Source organism: Cryptosporidium sp. chipmunk genotype I (genome assembly GCF_004936735.1).
Source record: "Cryptosporidium sp. chipmunk genotype I strain 37763 chromosome Unknown contig_35, whole genome shotgun sequence".
NCBI lineage: Eukaryota > Apicomplexa > Conoidasida > Eucoccidiorida > Cryptosporidiidae > Cryptosporidium > Cryptosporidium sp. chipmunk genotype I.
This window is the reverse complement of record NW_027125617.1, coordinates 113,513-132,827: the sequence shown is the minus strand read 5'-3', so window position 1 is coordinate 132,827 and position 19,315 is coordinate 113,513. Positions and strand designations below refer to the sequence as shown.

At 20.9% G+C, this 19,315-nt stretch overlaps 4 protein-coding genes across 4 annotated transcripts; 3 read left to right on the top strand and 1 right to left on the bottom strand.

Moving 5' to 3' along the window:
* Window positions 1–558: 558 nt before the first annotated feature.
* Window positions 559–1,257, bottom strand: ELE39_002958 (uncharacterized protein; the record flags this gene model as incomplete). Its single annotated transcript, XM_067346062.1, has 1 exon — window positions 559–1,257. The coding sequence occupies one exon, from the start codon at window positions 1,255–1,257 to the stop codon at window positions 559–561; it is 699 nt and encodes a 232-aa protein (XP_067199955.1).
* Window positions 1,258–6,610: 5,353 nt separating this feature from the next.
* On the top strand, window positions 6,611–7,129 carry ELE39_002957 (uncharacterized protein; the record flags this gene model as incomplete). The annotated part of the gene is made up of 1 exon (XM_067346061.1): window positions 6,611–7,129. One exon carries the CDS (start codon window positions 6,611–6,613, stop codon window positions 7,127–7,129), a length of 519 nt encoding a protein of 172 aa, XP_067199954.1.
* A 1,839-nt stretch (window positions 7,130–8,968) lies between these two features.
* Window positions 8,969–9,527, top strand: ELE39_002956 (uncharacterized protein; the record flags this gene model as incomplete). The annotated part of the gene is made up of 2 exons (XM_067346060.1): window positions 8,969–9,016; window positions 9,360–9,527. The coding sequence occupies 2 exons, from the start codon at window positions 8,969–8,971 to the stop codon at window positions 9,525–9,527; spliced, it is 216 nt and encodes a 71-aa protein (XP_067199953.1).
* Window positions 9,528–16,857: 7,330 nt separating this feature from the next.
* ELE39_002955 (uncharacterized protein) lies at window positions 16,858–18,702 on the top strand (the record flags this gene model as incomplete). The annotated part of the gene is made up of 1 exon (XM_067346059.1): window positions 16,858–18,702. One exon carries the CDS (start codon window positions 16,858–16,860, stop codon window positions 18,700–18,702), a length of 1,845 nt encoding a protein of 614 aa, XP_067199952.1.
* Between the last annotated feature and the right edge of the window lie 613 nt (window positions 18,703–19,315).

Genomic DNA, 19,315 nt, shown 5'->3' with positions numbered 1-19,315 from the left:
TATTTCAAATTTTTAAATTCTTTTATTTAAATTTATAAATATAATTTACAAAAATTAATTATATACATTTAACAAAGAAATATAAAATTATTGTGAAAAAAAAAAAATTACGTTATATAATTTCTGAAATCATTAAAATTATTATTTTTTATTAAAAAGTTAAGGTTTTTAATTTATCTTAAACATAATAGTAATAATAATAATAATTTAGAAAATGATCATTTAATTAAGTTATTTAAGTAGTTTGGTGGTTCTTAAGTAAAAAAAAATAGAATAATTTAACTGAAATAATTATCAAAATAAAAATTTAAAATCATTTTTAAATCAAATATTACTAATGTGAAATAAAAAAATTAAATAATGCACATTTTATCCGCTACACAACACTATTAACTGGTTATTTTTTTTCTTTTATTCTTTTAATCAACAATTACGTTTGTTGTTTAATTATTTTAATTCTTCTCTTTAAAAACATCCAAATATACACAACATTATTAATTATTCAAAAAAAACATAATTATATACAATCAGCCCAATCTGTCATATCAATCATTTCAATTAGTCCACTTGGTAATTTGATGAGCGTTTACCAGAACTTCTTGGCCTTCTCTCATATTTGCTTTTACTTCGTCTTTTTCTTATTCGACGTTTTCTTCTTGAATTTACCTGATCATCGTCCATTTCCTTTTTTTTCATCCCCTCTTCTTCTTCCTTCTCTTCCTCCTCTTCTTCCTTCTCTTCCTCCTCTTCTTCCTCCTCTTCTTCCTTCTCTTCCTCCTCTTCTTCCTTCTCTTCTTTACATTCTTCATCCTCGGAACTAGGATAAGGCTCATCCGATGGCATATGTGATGGACCTAATTTAGAATCATCTAGAGGTTTCATCGGCAGAGTTAAAAAAGGAATAATCACGTTCTTTCCAGATGGGTCACCAGGGATATATTGATGAGCAACATGATGTTTGCCGCCACCAGGGCAATGCTTGCGATGACCTTTATGATTACGATGAGAAGGTGGCTTTGGTTCAACCCAATTAGAACCACTAGCTGCAGCCATACTCATACTTTTAAGTACTGGTTTACCTTTACCTGAACTCTCTTCATTTTCAGTATGTTTATTCGAAGATCCTTTATTTGGCGTCTCATTTCTAACTCTTATAAATGAAACTTTTTTAATGAAAAAATTCTCGTTAAGTTGAAAAAAAAAAATAAAAAAGCAAGAAAACAAAAATATCAAAAATAAATTCTTGTTTAAATGCATCTCAAATATTTCATTTTAAAAAATAAATAGATAAATTATTTAAAAAATGAATAAAGTAAAATGTTTAGACAAGAAATTCCGGATAAATTATCTATAAATTAAAAATGATAATATTTTAATTAAAAGATCTATACATTTTTAAAAAATAACAATAATCAATTATATTCAAATGTGTTACTATTGTTTCTAACATATACTTTCATATACTTCATTATAAGTATTTTCATCTCATTTTCTATATTTTTTTGTTGCTTATGATATTATAAATTATAAACTATTCTTTATATTATCTGCAAAATCAATAAAATCTTTCTTTTTTTTTTAATATGATCAAGTTCTTTAACTAATGAAACTGAACATATTGTTTTCTTCCCGTCAATAATGAGTATTGTAATCGATTAAGCCATTTTTTCTTTTATTGATTTATTAAAAAAATTTATTTTTTAATTTTACATGATTAACAGTCATAAATATTTTTTGTTAAATATTTTATTATTAACTCTATTTCATTATTACCATATATTTTAAATGCCAAACTAATATATTTAATTGAATAAATACTTTATTTACAATTATAAACCTAAAATAGCCTTATCTAATAACACTAATTATTATAATTTAAGTGTATTTGTCATCAAAATATTAATCATTAATATATTTCATATTAGTATAATCAATTAATATTAATATTAAATTTAAAATACTTGAAATATCAATCATTACCTTTTAATATTATAATAAAGAGAAAATATATTTGTTTATGATAGTAGCATTAATATTAGTAATAAATATTTAAAATTTAATTTGAAAATAAATTATTAATATTATGGTTGTAATTGTGGTTTTGGTTTTGGTTTTGGTTTTGGATTTGATTTTTGTTGCTATTTTTATAATCATGATTTTTATTTTGATTGTTATTATAATTAATATTTCTTTTTTGTTGTTATTTTGTAGTGATCATAATGATATCTATAAAAGATGTTTGTGGTAATATTTTTATTAAAATTAAAAAAAAAATCTTTAGAATTTAATTTATTCTTTTTTTCTCATATTAAAACTATTAATACCTTTAATTTTAACAAAATCTTCTCTTCAATTTTTTTTATTAATATAAATTTTATTTTGAAAAAAAAGGAAATATAAAAAGACAAAATGAAACAAAAACAAGAGAAAGAAATACAATAAATCAACATAAATAATAATAAAAAAAAAAAAAAGTTTCTAACAGACTAAGGTTTTTTAACTTCTGTTATTTACACTTGGTTAATTAATAGATTGATTAATTATTTCAATGATTAAAAAAAAAAAAATTTGCTGTTCAATTAAAACTGAAAAATAGTATAAATAATATGAGAATATTAAAATAATATTATTGCACATTTTTTTCTTCATTTATTATTATTAATACTGAAATAATAAATTATCTTATATTAATAAAATACATCTCTTTTCTCTTCATTATCTTCCTCAACAATATCTCTTATCGCCTAAAATCCTAAACTAATCTAAAAGTATTATCTTATATCTAAACCAGATTTTAAATATGTAATTTAACATTTTAAAAGGAACTTCACATAAATTTAAACCTGTAGTTTTTCTTTTTTCTTGTTAAATAAAAAGAAAAATTTGTTTTTAAATATTTAATTTCGTTCAAAATTTTCATTTCCAATTCAAAATATTGTTCTCATTATATATTTTATATATATATTGAATTATCTCCAATATAATTATATCCATCAATTCACATTTAATTATTTAATTAATTAAAAATAATTAAAACAAAAAAAGCAAATATTCGTAATTAATAATTCAAACATTCATTTATTTGTTTCAATACTACCACATTATTGTTCCAATTCCTTAATTTTTTCAATTTAATTTATACATAATATAGAAATATTTATATTTTAACCCATAATCAATCATCTAAAATTCGATTATTTCTACATTCATTTAATCTATCACCATTAATAGCGCCCATATTAATTGTTAAATATATTTTTAAAAAAGAAAATAGTAAAATAAATAAACTTTTTTTTTCTTGTTCTTTTAATTCTCATTAATTAATTATACATTTGCTTTATAACTCTAACATTATAAATTATTATTATTTAAATATCATAAATGATATCATTTATAGTTGAATATTTATATCATTTAGATTTAAATAATTACTAAATATACCGAATTTTATTTTATACATTATTCTTATTATTATGTCCCATTATAACTTCAAATCTTGTTTATATTTGATCAATTTAAATCAATACAATAAAAATATATATATATTTTTCTCAGTCATTAATCTAAAAAAAAAATATTTAATAAAATAATTCATTAAATTGTGTTGAGACTGCTCATTTTTTTTAATAAATAGCGTAATACAAATTCGAACCTTTTTAGATATTTTTGAACATCAAGACACTATCCTAATTCTGTTCATAATTATAATGAAGTATAATAATAATTATCATTATTATTATATTATTATTAAATTAATATTACATCTAAACATCTTTAATTTAAGTTATTTTTTTTTTATTTTATATTCTATGTTATATCAACAATTTTCTTTGAAATTATAACTCATAATAATATATTTAATTATTACAAATATATACAGATTTCTCACAACAAAACTTATTATTTCAATAATATAATTTTCAATAAATATATAAAATTATAATCCATTCATATAACCATATACATGTAATGGCACTATTATTGAATTTTGTTTATTTACTTAAAGTTAAAAAATCAATTTTCACTAATAATTCACAACTTATTTAATTTTTTTTTACAAATCAAAAATCATGATAAAAAAAATAAATGTTTTTTCTCTTACATTTTAATATATATATTTATTATTATTATTATTATTAAATAATATATTAACCTATCTATTATTTTATTACATGATTATTCATTATTTACTCTTTTTTCATTCAGTTTTTACTAATGAATTTATTAATCATATTTTTTATTTAATCTTAATAAATATTTACATTTTATCCATAATTTTATTATTATTATTATTATTATAACTCATCTAATTAATCAATTATAAAGTATAATCTATAACTTTACATTTATCTCTACCATTATTTTTATCTAATTTTACTTTCAAATATTTAAAATTAAATTATTTTATTTATTTATTTAATTTTAACTACTATTCTTTTATACAAATGCTAAAAGTTATTTTATTTTTATTACTTTCCATTTAAATTCCAAATAATTATTTAACCTAATTTTCTTTTCTCCAACAATTACATTGTTTTTTTTCCATTATTTTTTTCATCATTAATATATAATACAATAAAGCAGTATATGAAGTGATAAAATACAATATAAACCAATTTAATACTACAAAATGTAAATTTTTTTTTTGTTATTCAAAGCTGTTTCAAACCATTTTAATGGTATTAAATTAATCATTATTCATTTTAGTTGAATTAGATTTTTTTAAAGTAAATTATTCAACCTTTTCTATTCTGTTATTTCAATTTAGCTTATCTATTATTTATATATTCCTAATATTAATTCTATTTTGCAAAATGATTTTCTGATTGTTTTTTAAATTTTTTTCATACAATTTTAATCTGATTTAAATTAACTTAATCTAGTAATAATGCCAATCCTTATTATTTAGTTGTTATTTTAATTGGAATATAAATACTAACATAATTAAATATTAATACTAAATTTTCCACACTTGGAATATTAATCTGGCCACTTTTAATATATAAAAATAAGAAAAGACAATTATTCTATAAATATCACAAATACTAGTAATTATTATCAAATATTGAAATTTTAAAATATATTATTACTGCTCTTACTATCGTTAATAACTGTCTTTTCGTGTTAATGTTTAATTGCGCTTTTACTTGCGACTGTGATTGTACTTAAGATTTGATTAATGTTTTTTTTTTCTTTTTGTTACTCTGCATTAATTCATAATTTTTCTATTTGTATAATATTTCTCTTATCAAAACAAAATTTTTCCAAAATTTTTTTTTACATCAATATTACTATTTTCTAACTTAATTTACAAAATCTCTAACTAAATTATCTTTAAATCCTTTATTATATCTTGAAAAAAAAAAATAAGGAAAAAGAAATACAATGAAAACAATAGCAGTAACAATAAATAATTTCTGAAACATTTTAAAGTATTTCAACTTTGCTACTTGAGCAAAGAATAAATTTTTGTTAATCATTTCAAAAGTACAAAAAAATCTTCTTGAATAATTAAAAATAATAATACAAATGGTATGAGAATTAAATATATATATTGTATATTTTTTTATTTATTTAATCATTATCATCACTATTATTATAAACATATTATCTTCCATTAAAAAAATATATTTTCTCCCCTTAATTTACCCTACTTTAACAATGCCCCTTATTGCCTAATATCCTAAACTAATCTAAAAATATTATATCTTATATCTAAAGCAAATTATAAATATGTAATTCAATATTTTAAAAAGAAATTCACATTAATTTAAACCTAAAGTTTTTTTCTTTTTTTTGCTAAATAAGAAGATAAATTTTTGGAATATTCAATTTCGTTCAAAATTTTTATTTCCAATTCAAAATATTGTTTTCATTATATATACTATATATATATTGAATTATCTCCAATATAATTATAATTATCAATTCACATTTAATTATTGAATTAACTAAAAAGAAAAAAATCTTAAGTTTTATTAAAGGGCTGTTACTTGAAATTCATAACACTAATAGACAAAGATATGCTAGGGAAATTTCATATATTTCACTTTATTAAATTTAATAAAATATAATATAAATTAAAAAGAAAATTATGATAATAATAATAATAAATAGAACCATTTTGAATTAAAATAATATATAATTATTGTTAATATTTAGTGAAAATAAAGTGGTAAATTTATGATTAATCATTAATAATAATATCATGATTATTAATTCAATTATTATTAATATTCGAATTTATTTCTTCTGCAAATATTATTAATTAATTTTTATTTTAGACATTTATCTACTCATTTCAGACATGACATAAAAATAAATACAGAAAAACAAAGGAAAAGATAAATCATTATCCAGTTATATTTTATGTTTAAAAAAAGTTTATCATTTTATTATCAATAATAATATTAAAGAATATTATAATGAAGACTTTTCATTTTATTTTTTTAGTTATATTAGTATTATTACAAGATTTTTATTTTTTCAATTCATAATAATTTATTATTAATAAAATATAATCATTATAATAATCGTGAAATTTCATTTATAAAATTATCATTGAATTCCCAATCTTTTAACAAAAAGAAACGGATTAGAGCTTCTCAAAATGGAAAAAAAATGTCCAAATTTAGTCGATGGAGTTCCTTTTGGAAACTGCGATCCATATTTTCCTCATCCATGTAACAAATCAGATGGAAAAGGTGTAAAGTGCAGAGTGAATAAACGAAATGGAGGATTAGTTTGCTGTCATTGTTCTAATACTGACAGTTATGGCCCTTATTCTCCTCCAAGTAGTCATAAAAAATATTTTAAATCAGCATGCGCAGTAACTGGCTCTCCAATAATTAAAATTGTAAATGGACAGGAAACTTGTATTGATTGCTTGAATGATATGTTTCATTGTGGTAATAAACCACCTAGATCGAAGGATACTGGATACTACTCTCATCCATGTAATTTAGGACCTAATTGTAGACCTGGCTTTTACTCTGGTCCAGATTTAAAATCAATTTGTGTATTTTGTGCTAATCAATCTAGTCATGGTCCATATCAATATGAAACATCAGAAAGTAATGATGATCACAATTATTATAAAAATGATAATAAATGTTTAAACAAAGGTTGAATAATCTAAATTAATACCAATTAAGTGGATATTGAATAGATAAAATTTTGTAAGAATCTAATTAGAAAAGAATTGTTTACTAATTACTAATATTTATGTATCATAAATATATAAATATTTTACTAATATTAATTTATTCATTTCTTTTTATACAAATTTTTTAAATTATTATTTTCAAAACCTAAACTTTTGTTTTTTAAGCTAATTGGAATATATTCCACTCCAATTTTTTGGTATTTAATTGTAATTAAAGTAACGTAAATTCCTTATATTCTCAATGTTGTGCTTTATTTAAAAAAATCATTGAAAAAATAGCTTGGCATTTAAAAGATCTACCTTTAAGTAGAGAACTTTGCTTAATCATTTTATCTTAAAAAAAAAATTATATAAATAATGATTTAAATATTATTTTTTTATCAAGTTTTTTTTCAATTTTTTTTTCTTCATATGCAAGTTTGTTTAGAATTTAATAAATTATAACGAACTTAATTAGTTGTCGCAGGAACTTTAGTTTTTTAGCACAGAACTTGGAGAAACAGATAAATTGATTGATAAATGCAGAAAATTGGATGTTTTATTTTAAATTGGAAAAAATCTTTTACTTATGGCACTTAACAAGGAAAAAATACCGTAAAACTTCCATTATTGGGGGTGTTCAGATAAAGATAAAATGCGCTTAAGGTTTTTCTTTTTTAATCTTGCTACTAAATAATTTGTTATTTCAGAAACAAGCTGCGAAAATCAAATTCCGTTTGTTGGTACTAATGAGAATATAAATTAATTACAAAGATGATAAAGTACTATGAAAAACAAGAAAAAAATAAATTATAATCGAAATGTATTCGCATCAATTAAAACCAACTTTAATGTACTAGCGTTACGGTTTACAAGATATACCAAAATGTCCAATTTGTGTCAAAAAATGGCATAAAATTACTATTTTTGTAATTCTATATGAAATATTTAATTATATAATAATGATAAAAATATGAATTATAATTAGTATTAATTATATTCATTACAAAACTTTTATTATATTAAATAATTAACTCGAAAATTGTAATTATTTATTTTTTAACATTAATATAATACTTCACTCATTAATCATTCTTTTCCTAAATATTAAATTGAATTTTATATCTAAATAAATCATTCGATTTTAATATTTATTTTTTTTGAATAAATTAATCAAATTTTCTGATATTTCAAATTTTAAAAAAATATATTTTCTTATTAATTAAAATTTTTGACTTAATATTAAAAAAATGTTTGGTTTAATTTCTCATAATTATTTAAAAAGAAATTAATAGAATGATTAGATAAAGTAATTCTTTTTTTAGATAATTTAATATAACTCTCCAATTAAACCAGTATAATTGGTTGATTTAATTCTATTTAATTAAATACTTTTATTTTATTATAATAAACCTAATAAAACAAAAATCTTATTGTTTTCCATTTATTCTAACTTTTCATTATTCATTTCAAAATAATTAACTGATAAATCATCGTTGCAGCTAATATTATTATATTAAAAATATATTTAAACATTTTTAATATCTATTAGTATCATCTTCAAACAACTTTTCTAAATTTTATTTCAATAATTATCCTAAACTTCTTATTGAATAATGATATTGAAGAATAGCATACTTATAAAAAAAAAGTCACTTTTTACAATTAAAAATGTTGGACATAATATTTTTATTTAATAAATTTGAATTGTTGATATTTGTGAATGCAGTTAATTAAAATTTAAAAATTCATAGAAACTGTTGATAAAAACAAAAAAAGAAATCTACTTTGCAAGTTTCAGATAAAAAATTTATTAAACCGATCATGAAGAATACAAAATTCAGATTTATTGAATTGAAAAATGAATTAAAGGTTTTTTAATTTCTCAAAGCGATTCAAAAGAGTGATTTGCTAGAATGGCTATCAAAATGGAGAATTATATGAATTCAAATAATTTTCCTGGTCTGGCTCATTGTGTGGAACAAATACTATTTATTAGAACAGAAAAATATCAAGACACACGAATTTACGAAATTTACAATGCTCAACAATGTCTACAAACATAATTATATATAAGATACCAAAACTTTGTATTATTTTAATACTGAATCTTTTTTCTTTGAAGAATGCCTTTCAAGGTCATCAGAATTTTTTCTATTGTCTTATTCAGTGATAATTACATGAGAATTTTTTGAAAATTGAAGATAAATTTAAGTTTTGTCAAAACAAAAAAGAAATACATTCATTGCAAGTTGTATATGAACTTTTAGATAAAAGAAATTTTTTATATAAAAGATCTATCTGTGTTAGCTTTGAAACTTTGGAAATGATTTCAGAATCTCAGGAAATTAATGTTAAAGATGAAGTTGTTAAATTTGTTTGAAAAGAATACAGTTCTAATAGAACGGTATTAGTATTAGCAAGCAATCATGCTTTAGTTGAATTAACTTATTTTTCTAGAAAATACTTTTTTAATAATTAAAAATTTGCTTGTAACTCATTCAATAGTCAAATTCAAGATATTAATTTAAATTTATTCAAAACAATGATTAAAAATTCATAATATTCAATCATATTTTCGACTGATTATGAAATTGATATCTTCAATGAAAAAATACGTGATTCAACGTATATCTAAAATATTAATGCAAACTGGAAGATGCTCTTTATCATAATTATCGTGATGAATTTTATATAATTATTCATCAAGAAATAATTTCTCAAATACCTGATAATTTAATACGATTTAGGAATATTACGAGACACAAGATATTATCAACAGCATAGATAACTACAAAATTAGCCATTTTTGTAATTTTTATTAAAGAAAATGAAAATATATATTATAATCACTCAAACTATGTTCTTGAAACTTTAATTGAATTAAACATAATATATGATACTCGTTTTGAAAATTTTAAAAAACTAATTATTTAACAAAACCATTAAATTCTTGCCTATTATCATTACTAAATAATATTAATAATAATTTTGCATCTAAGAAATATATTATTTTACTTAAATTAATTCCCTTCATACCACATTTTTCTAATGATTGTAATTATGTTGATAAAGAGATTAGTCCCATTAGACTTCTTAATGCAATTTAAAAAAATTTCAAGCTCATAATAAAAACAATCTTTTTAATTTTACTTGACAGGAACTTTCAAAGTTTAATAATTTCTTTATTGCCCTAGCAATGATAACAATGATATTAAATCAATTATTCAACTAAGATTTATTTTTCCTATATAGTTACTAAAATTTTTAGATTTTTCATAACAACATTGGAGTCCATCTGCTTTTTGAATTACTCTCTTAATTATTTGAACAATTTTTTAAACACTATGAAATTGAATCTACATTTTATAAGACTTGAATTTATATTTTAGAGTTCTCATCCAGCCCTAACATATCAAACCAACTAATATTTAAATTATATTGATTTACAGATAAAATTGAACAAATTGTTTTAATTTACAAGTATTTATATTCAATTTTCCAACTTATATCATTGATACTGATTTTAAATCAGAAAAAGAGTACCTTAAAAATCGTTTTGAAACTCAAATTCTTGATTCAAAAATTGGTAATAATATTTTAAATATGCATAATAGAATATTCTTAAATCAAGAATACTCATTTGAAAATCAACTATCTAGAATCGAAATTATTCATTTGGATGAGTTCATACATTTTTCTAAATTCTTTAAAAATAATTAATAAACTTTCATCCACGTATTTAATTGAAAAATACAATTTAACTTCATCTATTATTTATCTATCAAAAAAAATTAATCAATTTTTTAGTTTTTTCTATTATTTTCCATATAAACTTTTACTAGAAAAATCAATCAAAATCAACAATATTCAGATTCTAAAAACATTTTATATCTTCTAAAAATATATCAAACTTCTAATTCAATTGTAAATTTTCAAATATTAAATTCAATTAAAAAAACTTTAAGATTTATTATTATCAAGTCTCAACATCAAAAGAATATTAAGTGTAGTTTTAATGCAAGTTATTATTGGATAATAACTTTAAAAATTATATCTTAACTAAAATTCTAACCTCAATCATTTTGGGTAAATTCTATACTGAGATTAGAACAGAAAAAGCAACTTGGATATTTTGCTCGTACAGAAGAATAAACAATTAATAGTCATATATCTGGAATTTATTTTTGTTGTTTCTCATAACAAAAATATAAAAATTTTAGCTGAAAATACTGTTAAATTTTGAAATAAATGATTTCTTTAGAATTAACCATAATTAAAGAAAATTCATTTAATAAAGCTAAAGAATAAATTCTCGATACTCTTGAAAACCTGGTAATTATCGAGAAAAGAGAATTTTTTGATTTTCCAATTGATATTCAATATAAAACATGTTTTAATAAGAAAAATCAAACTAATATTTTTTTAATGAAACTTAGATATCAAGAATTTCTTAATTGGTATAAAACTATATATGAAAATTCAAATATATTCTCGTATACCGTTCAGTCACATAATTCTGAAGAAATATTATTCTTAATAATACATCTGTGTTCCACAAAACTTTACCAAACTCAATTCATTTGATTCTTTCTTTAATTATAAAAATATCAGAACATATATTCAATTAAATATAATATAATACAATCCAAAGTTTACGGATAAAATACCTAATATTTATTTATATATTTCATTTTAGGTTTGACATATTTAATAATTTGCTTCAATTATCTTAATTATTACTTCAAAGCTGATATTTTTATTTTTTTCAAGAAAATATCAAGCCAAAAATTATTAAAATTACAACTGTGTAAATAATCCTGCATAATTATTTCTTATTTAAACCATATGAATTATACTAATAATGATATTGGACAAATAATTTATAGAACTTATAAAGAAAAAAATTATAAATAAGAATTTCAGTGTATTCCGGTGTTTTAATTTTAACATGGTGAATATTAACTAATTTGTGCGTAAAAATTTTGTCAATTAAAAAATGTTATATATAATAAAATATCTACTTTGCAATGTCTTGCATGTGTATAATGTCCTGATTTCACCAAATTTATTTGCTTTGTATTCTGCTTTTTTTTTTATAATTTATTTCTTATGTATTTCAAATTTTAGAATTTGTATTTAACGTTGTAAATGTAAGTTCCAAAAAGTAATGAGATAGTTCAAACAAAAATAAAATATTATTTTCAAAAAAAGAACCGAAAATTAAAGTCCCGATGTCTATTAAAATTTAATCATTTTTATGAAGAAAACTATTTAATTAATAACAGTTTAAAAATTTTGAAAATGTATAATTCTTAAATAAAATAATTTATATTTATTACAATTTTTTTGATAAATACAATTTATTCTACTTATAAGAATTCAACTTTAATTAGTTGTTAACTTTAAACTATATTAAGCATTTTAAAAATTAAAAACTTTTTTAAGAATACGGGTTTCATTTATTAATTTTTTTCAAAACTAGTATTTTCTCTGAATAAGTTATAAATGTGGTTTTTATATATTTGAAAAAAATAATATATACATATTAGTACAAATCCTCTATATTGATATCTTTACTTAAACTAGCTAATACTTTTAATTTGTTTTTACCAGAGCCACTTAACCTTGCACTAAATACCTTTTTCTCTTTTTTTTCATTTAAAAATTTATTTTTAAATCTAATAAATATTCCTTCTCTTCCTCACAATATTACTTACAGTTGTGAACTAGAAAGTGGCTCATCCAAAAGCATTTTGGGTGGATCTGATTTAAAATTATCTGTATCTTTCATCACCAAAGTTAGAAAAAAAAATATTTTCACCAATTGTTTTACTAGTAATGGATTGAAAAATATGACATTTATGATTATTAAGGCAATTTCTGATGATAATAGAAATTTGATTGAAGTAATGCGAAAATTCTGGCAGAATTATTAGGTATGAATTTACTTAAATTTCTCATGTACTAGTCTACCTATACCTCTACTCGGAATTCGTTTATTTTTGGTTTTAATACTTAAAAAATTCCTCATTAGGTATCTAATTTCTAATTTTTATTAATTTAAACTTTTCTCATTTAAAAATATTTAATACTATGTTAAACAAGATAGCAAGTAAATAAAGATAATATTAAGATATATCGTCCTGATATGCATTATAAACATTTTATTTAGGAAAAAAATTTATTTGAAAAATAAATAAATATTTTTAAATAGTTGAAAATGATCCCTTTCTTTAATATAAATTAACAAATTGTTGAATATGCCCCATTGAGAAATAATCAACATGCATTTTATTTCTAAAATACATTAAAATAAAAATATTATTGGTATAAAATTAATACTAATATTCACGTTAATTAAAAAATTCATTGTTCCTATTAAATCAAATATATTTTTCAAGTTAATCTTTTTTTTTTTTTATAATTGTATTATGTTTGTTTAATTGTTACATTATTTCTAATTTATTTTTAATTTTTGTTATAAGAAAATTTATAATATCCATATTTATATAGTAGCAATAATGATTTTATAATATTTTTCTTATTTAACACATAAATCATGTAATAATATGAATAAATATATTTAATAATATTCAATTTAATATTACCTCATTAATACGTCATAGGCAATATGAATACAAGATTTTTAATTGAAAATCTATAATTAAACAATACAATACAAATATGTTACTATTATTTCTAGCAAAAATATGCAATATCTTTTCATCGTGTCAAATCTTGTCACCTTATCTTCCAATTTTTTTTGTTATATGATTTATTATTATTATTATTATTATTATTATTATTATTATTATTATGTCAAATTAAGTAAATTAATTTAGTAAATAAAAAATTCATTCAATTTTATATTCATTAAGTTGGCCTTTAATAATATTTAGTAACAAAAGAATAGAACAAAAATAAATTGTTTGATAAATAAAAATAATTTTAATGTAAAAACTAAAATTTTTCGTAATAAAATCGAGAAAAGGTTTAACAAATTAGAATATTAATTAATGTTGGGAAAAACAATATATCTAATTTCCATTAGTTAGGAGTAAGCTAGTACTAAAAAAAATTTCATTAATTTTGAAGATACGTTAAGAACTGTTTAAAATATATAATAATAATAATAATTCATGTTATTTAATTTCTTTTCAAAAATAAAACTTTAAAATAATTGATGTTAATGTAAATAAAACACAAATATCAATCTGAAAACTTTTAAATATATTATAAGAAAATACATTTTACAGTAAAGATATTATTGATATTGTTCATTAATATGGAATATTCCAATTTGAAAATATATTATTGTTTTTGTGTTTATGACTGATTTTTGTCTTATTAAAGAAATTTAGTGATTATTAATCTTTTTTTTTGTTACTGTAATAATCATAAGATTAATGAGTTTAGAGCCCAAATAAAAATATCACCAGTGTTCAAAATTTAATATCTTCCCCGTATTAAAACTAAATGTATTTATTTTTAAGAAAAACTTCAACTGAATTCTAACAATATCTTGAGAACAAAGAAAAAAATCCGAACAGAAACAAAGAATGGAATAAAAACAAAATAATTTTTGAGAAATTTTTAGTATTCCAACTTTTGTTAATTATATTTGATTATAGATTTAATTGTTTTATTTATCATTTTAATAGTAGAAAATAATATTGTATAATCAATGCTAAATAACGATACAAATGAGAATTATATATTACCCAAATACGTTCTAGATTCAAATCTTTAATTATTTTATATATTTACTATTCCAATACATTTTTCTCTATGAAATCCAATTTATTCAGAAATTCATTTAATAATCTTACTATTAACCAAAAAAAATTAGCAATAACTTTAATATTTAAAAATTTTGTTTACTATAAAAGAAAAAACAATTTTATTTAAGTCTGAAATCAAAACAAACTATAAATAAATTATATAAATTACGTAAATTGGTCAAGTTTAGCTTTCGAACTTGTTATATTTTCTTTCTAATAAAGATAAATATGTAGAAAATTAATAAAAAATTTATTGTTGGAATTATTTTCTATCTATAAATTACTAAATTAAGATTTATATTAATTTAACGGATAATATTGTTATTTAATATTATTTTAATGTATCGACAATTCATCATTATAAAATCTATAAAATTTCATTCTAAACTTTAACTAATTATTTGGTAATTAATTTTAATGAAATTTACATATTTTAATCAATATTAATTAATATTTTATTTATAAAAAAATTTATTAATTTCGTTTCAACAGATATTTCACGTCAATATAATTTATTCTAAACCCATTATTACAAAATCCAATTTAATAAATACATATATATTTTTTTATAAACCTAATTATGTCTCCAAAATTATTAAAATTTATTATTATTCAAATCTATATCACAAAATTATCAAGAAATTGGAGTTCCTTATCCATTATTTTTATTTGGCAACAATATTAAAAATTTCATGAATTAAAAAAAAAAAATGATTTTTCCATCAATTGAAGATAATTCTTTACTGACTAAATTTAAAATAAATTTCAAATTTAATTTTTGGATTAAAACGTCATAATACAAATAATATTTCTTCAGTTGAATTCTCAGTAATTAAAGGTGAATAAATAAATTTCTGTTTAAGATCAAAGTATTTATCTTCAAAACCTAAAACTTTCCAACTTCTAATCTTCAATTTGTAGAAAATATTTTAAAAAATTTTGACTTAGTAGTTGAATCTGATTGCTAGGTGCTTGAAAATCAAAGATCAGATACTTCAAACCTGTTGAATTTCATATCTCGCTTATGAAGATCTACTTGTTCTTCTTCTTCTCCACTCTCCTGTTTCTACTTCTTAATCTTTAACCTAGCTTTGTGTTGACTTATAACAAGAATTTGAACTCGAAATAGAACTAAAACGAGGTCTTTAAGTTCCAATTTTTGTTTTTGATCTTGCTCACAATCCCAATCCAGATCTAAATAATATTACATTCCTTTTATATGTATTAACAACCACTGATACTGAAAATGAAGCAAACAAATCTAAAAGACCATTATCATTACTCGTTCCTTTTATCTTAGTTTTTTGCAATTACAATACAAATTATATTAAAAAATAAACCTTTACTTTTTTTAGCTTCTTTAAATAATCCTTCCATTGGCTCTATTGCATTTTTAAATGTATACATATAATTACTTTGATTGATTTTTTCCCGTTCTTCTATCTCTTTCCTTCCCTCCTCGTTTCTTACCCTCTCTCCTTTATATCTTCTAATCTCATTCCAATTATTTCTCTCATCCTACTTTCTCGTCCATGTTGAAGTATCACTAGATTCTCCTTCTTGAACTGTTTTCTTCATTTCCCTTTTTAAAAACTTATTTTTTTTTTTAATTTTTGTTCTGCAACTTCTGTAAAGAACTACAAATGAACTTTATAATAAATAACTTTAACAGCACTTTTTTCCATCTCGCATAGTCTCATTTGAGCCTTCTACTGTATAAAGCTGTCTTTTTGCTTTACTTCTTTTTCTTCTTTTAATCTAAACTCTAAAACCTATTCATAATAATGTCAAAAAATAAGCGGTGCCATATTATCGACATCTTTGCAAAAATATTCTTGATAAATATTTAATAAAGGCGCCTAATATGAAGGTATCTTAAAATCAAACCAAGTTCGTTATAGCTTTATTTAAGGAATAAATATTTTAACAATGAAGTTGGCAATCCTTCACTTACTCCTCTTATTTTCAGTATCTTTTTTTTCATATGCAAGCATTTCATCGTCTCTTGAGCCTAATGCTTTAATGGAAAAATTATTGCAAATGAGGTATCAAATACTAGAAAGAGAAATTATAAAATTGGAAAAAAAGGTTGGAGAAATTACTGTTTTGGCTCAAAAAATGGAAAGTGATCCGAAACAAGTAAAAAAAGAGGCTAAAAAATTATTTAAAAAAATTCCTAAGATGATTAAAAATATCATAGAGATGACAAGTATTCTAGCAATGCATGATATTCGTGAAATAGGAGAAGTAGAAAATACCATATTGGAAAAAAAGACTCAACTAATGGAACAAGAAATTGGAGAATTGGCAAAAAATGCTGAAAGGATTGTTGATATGGCCAAAAGATTGGAAAGTAATCCTCAGCAAGTAAAAAAAGAGGTTGAAAAATTAGTAGAAGAAATTCAAAAAATGATAAGAAAATCTTTGGAAATAATGCATATGTTGGCAACTCGAAATATTCAGGGAACCAAAGAATTGGAAAAAAGAGCTCAAGAATTAGAAAATAGAGTTCAAGAATTAGAAAAAATAGTTCAAAAATTGGCAAAAGAAGCAACTTTAACTATTCAAGGAATGGTAAGTAACTCTCAAAGAGCAAAAGAAGAGGTTGAAAAAATGGCTAGTATTATTGTGAGAGTTGAATTAGGAATTATGAAAATGACAAGAACTCTACTAAAACGAAATATTGAACCCGAACAATTAGAAAAAATAATTGAATTAGAAAAAAATGTATTTGAAATAATTCAAGAAATGGAAAGCATTCCTCGACAAGTAAGAGAAGAGGCTGAAAAATTTGTAAAAGAAATTCCAAAAGTGCTAGAAAAGATTATTGAAGTGGTAAGTATTCTAACAATGCAAAATACTCAGGAGAAAGTAGAAGAAAATACTTTGTTAGAAAAAAAGGTTCAGATATACAAAGCAGTAGAAATAATTGGAATAGAAATTAAAAAACAAACTGAAGAAATTGTTAAACTAAATACTCAATCTACTCGCTTCTTATTGCAAAAAAAGAAAACAATACCAATTCTAGGAAAACTTCTACTTATGGCAATTGAACGACAATCTCATTTTGAAGAAATATCATTATTGGGTACATATACACTTCATGAAGAATGTAAACCAATGAGATTTTTTTTTTATGATATTTCTGGCATATTCACTATTGTCGAAATTAGTTGTGAAAATGGTGTAATCGAATTAATTGGCGAAAATGGTGTATATGAAATATTAATCAAAAATCACCAACAACTAAGAAAGGTGCGTGAGAATGTAGATTTTCTTAAATTTAACTATGTATGTAATATAAGTTCTACTTTAAACGAAGTATCTAAATGCCCAGCTTCTCTTAAAAGGTTTAATAAAAGCATGGTACCTATAAACTTTGATATTTCAGCCGACCAGGAATATGTCACAAGTGATCATCTTCTTTATAAAGGATTTTACTATACAAACAAAAAAAAGAGTGAATCATGTGACAGTGCTACTGAAACTACATATGCATTATTTGGATCTAGCTCATTAAACTATGCTATACCAGTTCAAAGTGGTTGCAAGTGTACTGTAAAACTTAATAGTATTCTTCTTTGTAATTGTGGAGATGAACAATATTCTTTTGATCCTAAGAATGGTATATTAACTGCCAACCAAGTTAAATTTCTTACAGCTAACATTCGTGGCTTAAAGGTATTAACTGCTAAGACAAACACACAACTATCGGCTCTTATCGATATCACAACTCAAGAACTGGAAAATAAGAAGTTAAAAACTCTACAATAACTGAAATTATTTTAGTTTTATTTTCTTTCAAAAAAAAATTACTTTTTTCACTAATATTGAAATTTATGGTTAAAAATCATGATTAATTGTATTTTTGGATTTATTTTTACTTGCTGGGTAAAATAATACATTTCTTACGATAAAAATGTTTATCAATTTATCTCTGGCCGATACTTAAGATTAAGAATTTTAAAATGAAGATACTGTGTAAATTTTAAAAATTGTAAGAATTGAATAGGGGTTATAAAAGAATAGGGGAAATGAGTGATTGATTTTTTTTTTTGTTTGTTTTCCGAATTATTATATTTTACGTTGAAATCTATGCCGATCTTTTTACACCTGTCTAATAAAATAGTTTATTTTTTAATTAATTATTTATTTAAAAACGTATCTATTTGATCAAAACTTATTCAATATTGATGTCGAGAATTAAATCATGATAATTTATTAAAATCGTATTTTATGAATTTTATTCTAGTAAATCATTTCTTATTGTGACAGTAATAAATTACATACTAATATAACTAATATATATTGCATTAAATTATATATTAGAACTAATTCTATTACTGTTTTAGCTGTTTTTCCATTTAAAAATTAATCATATAAATTG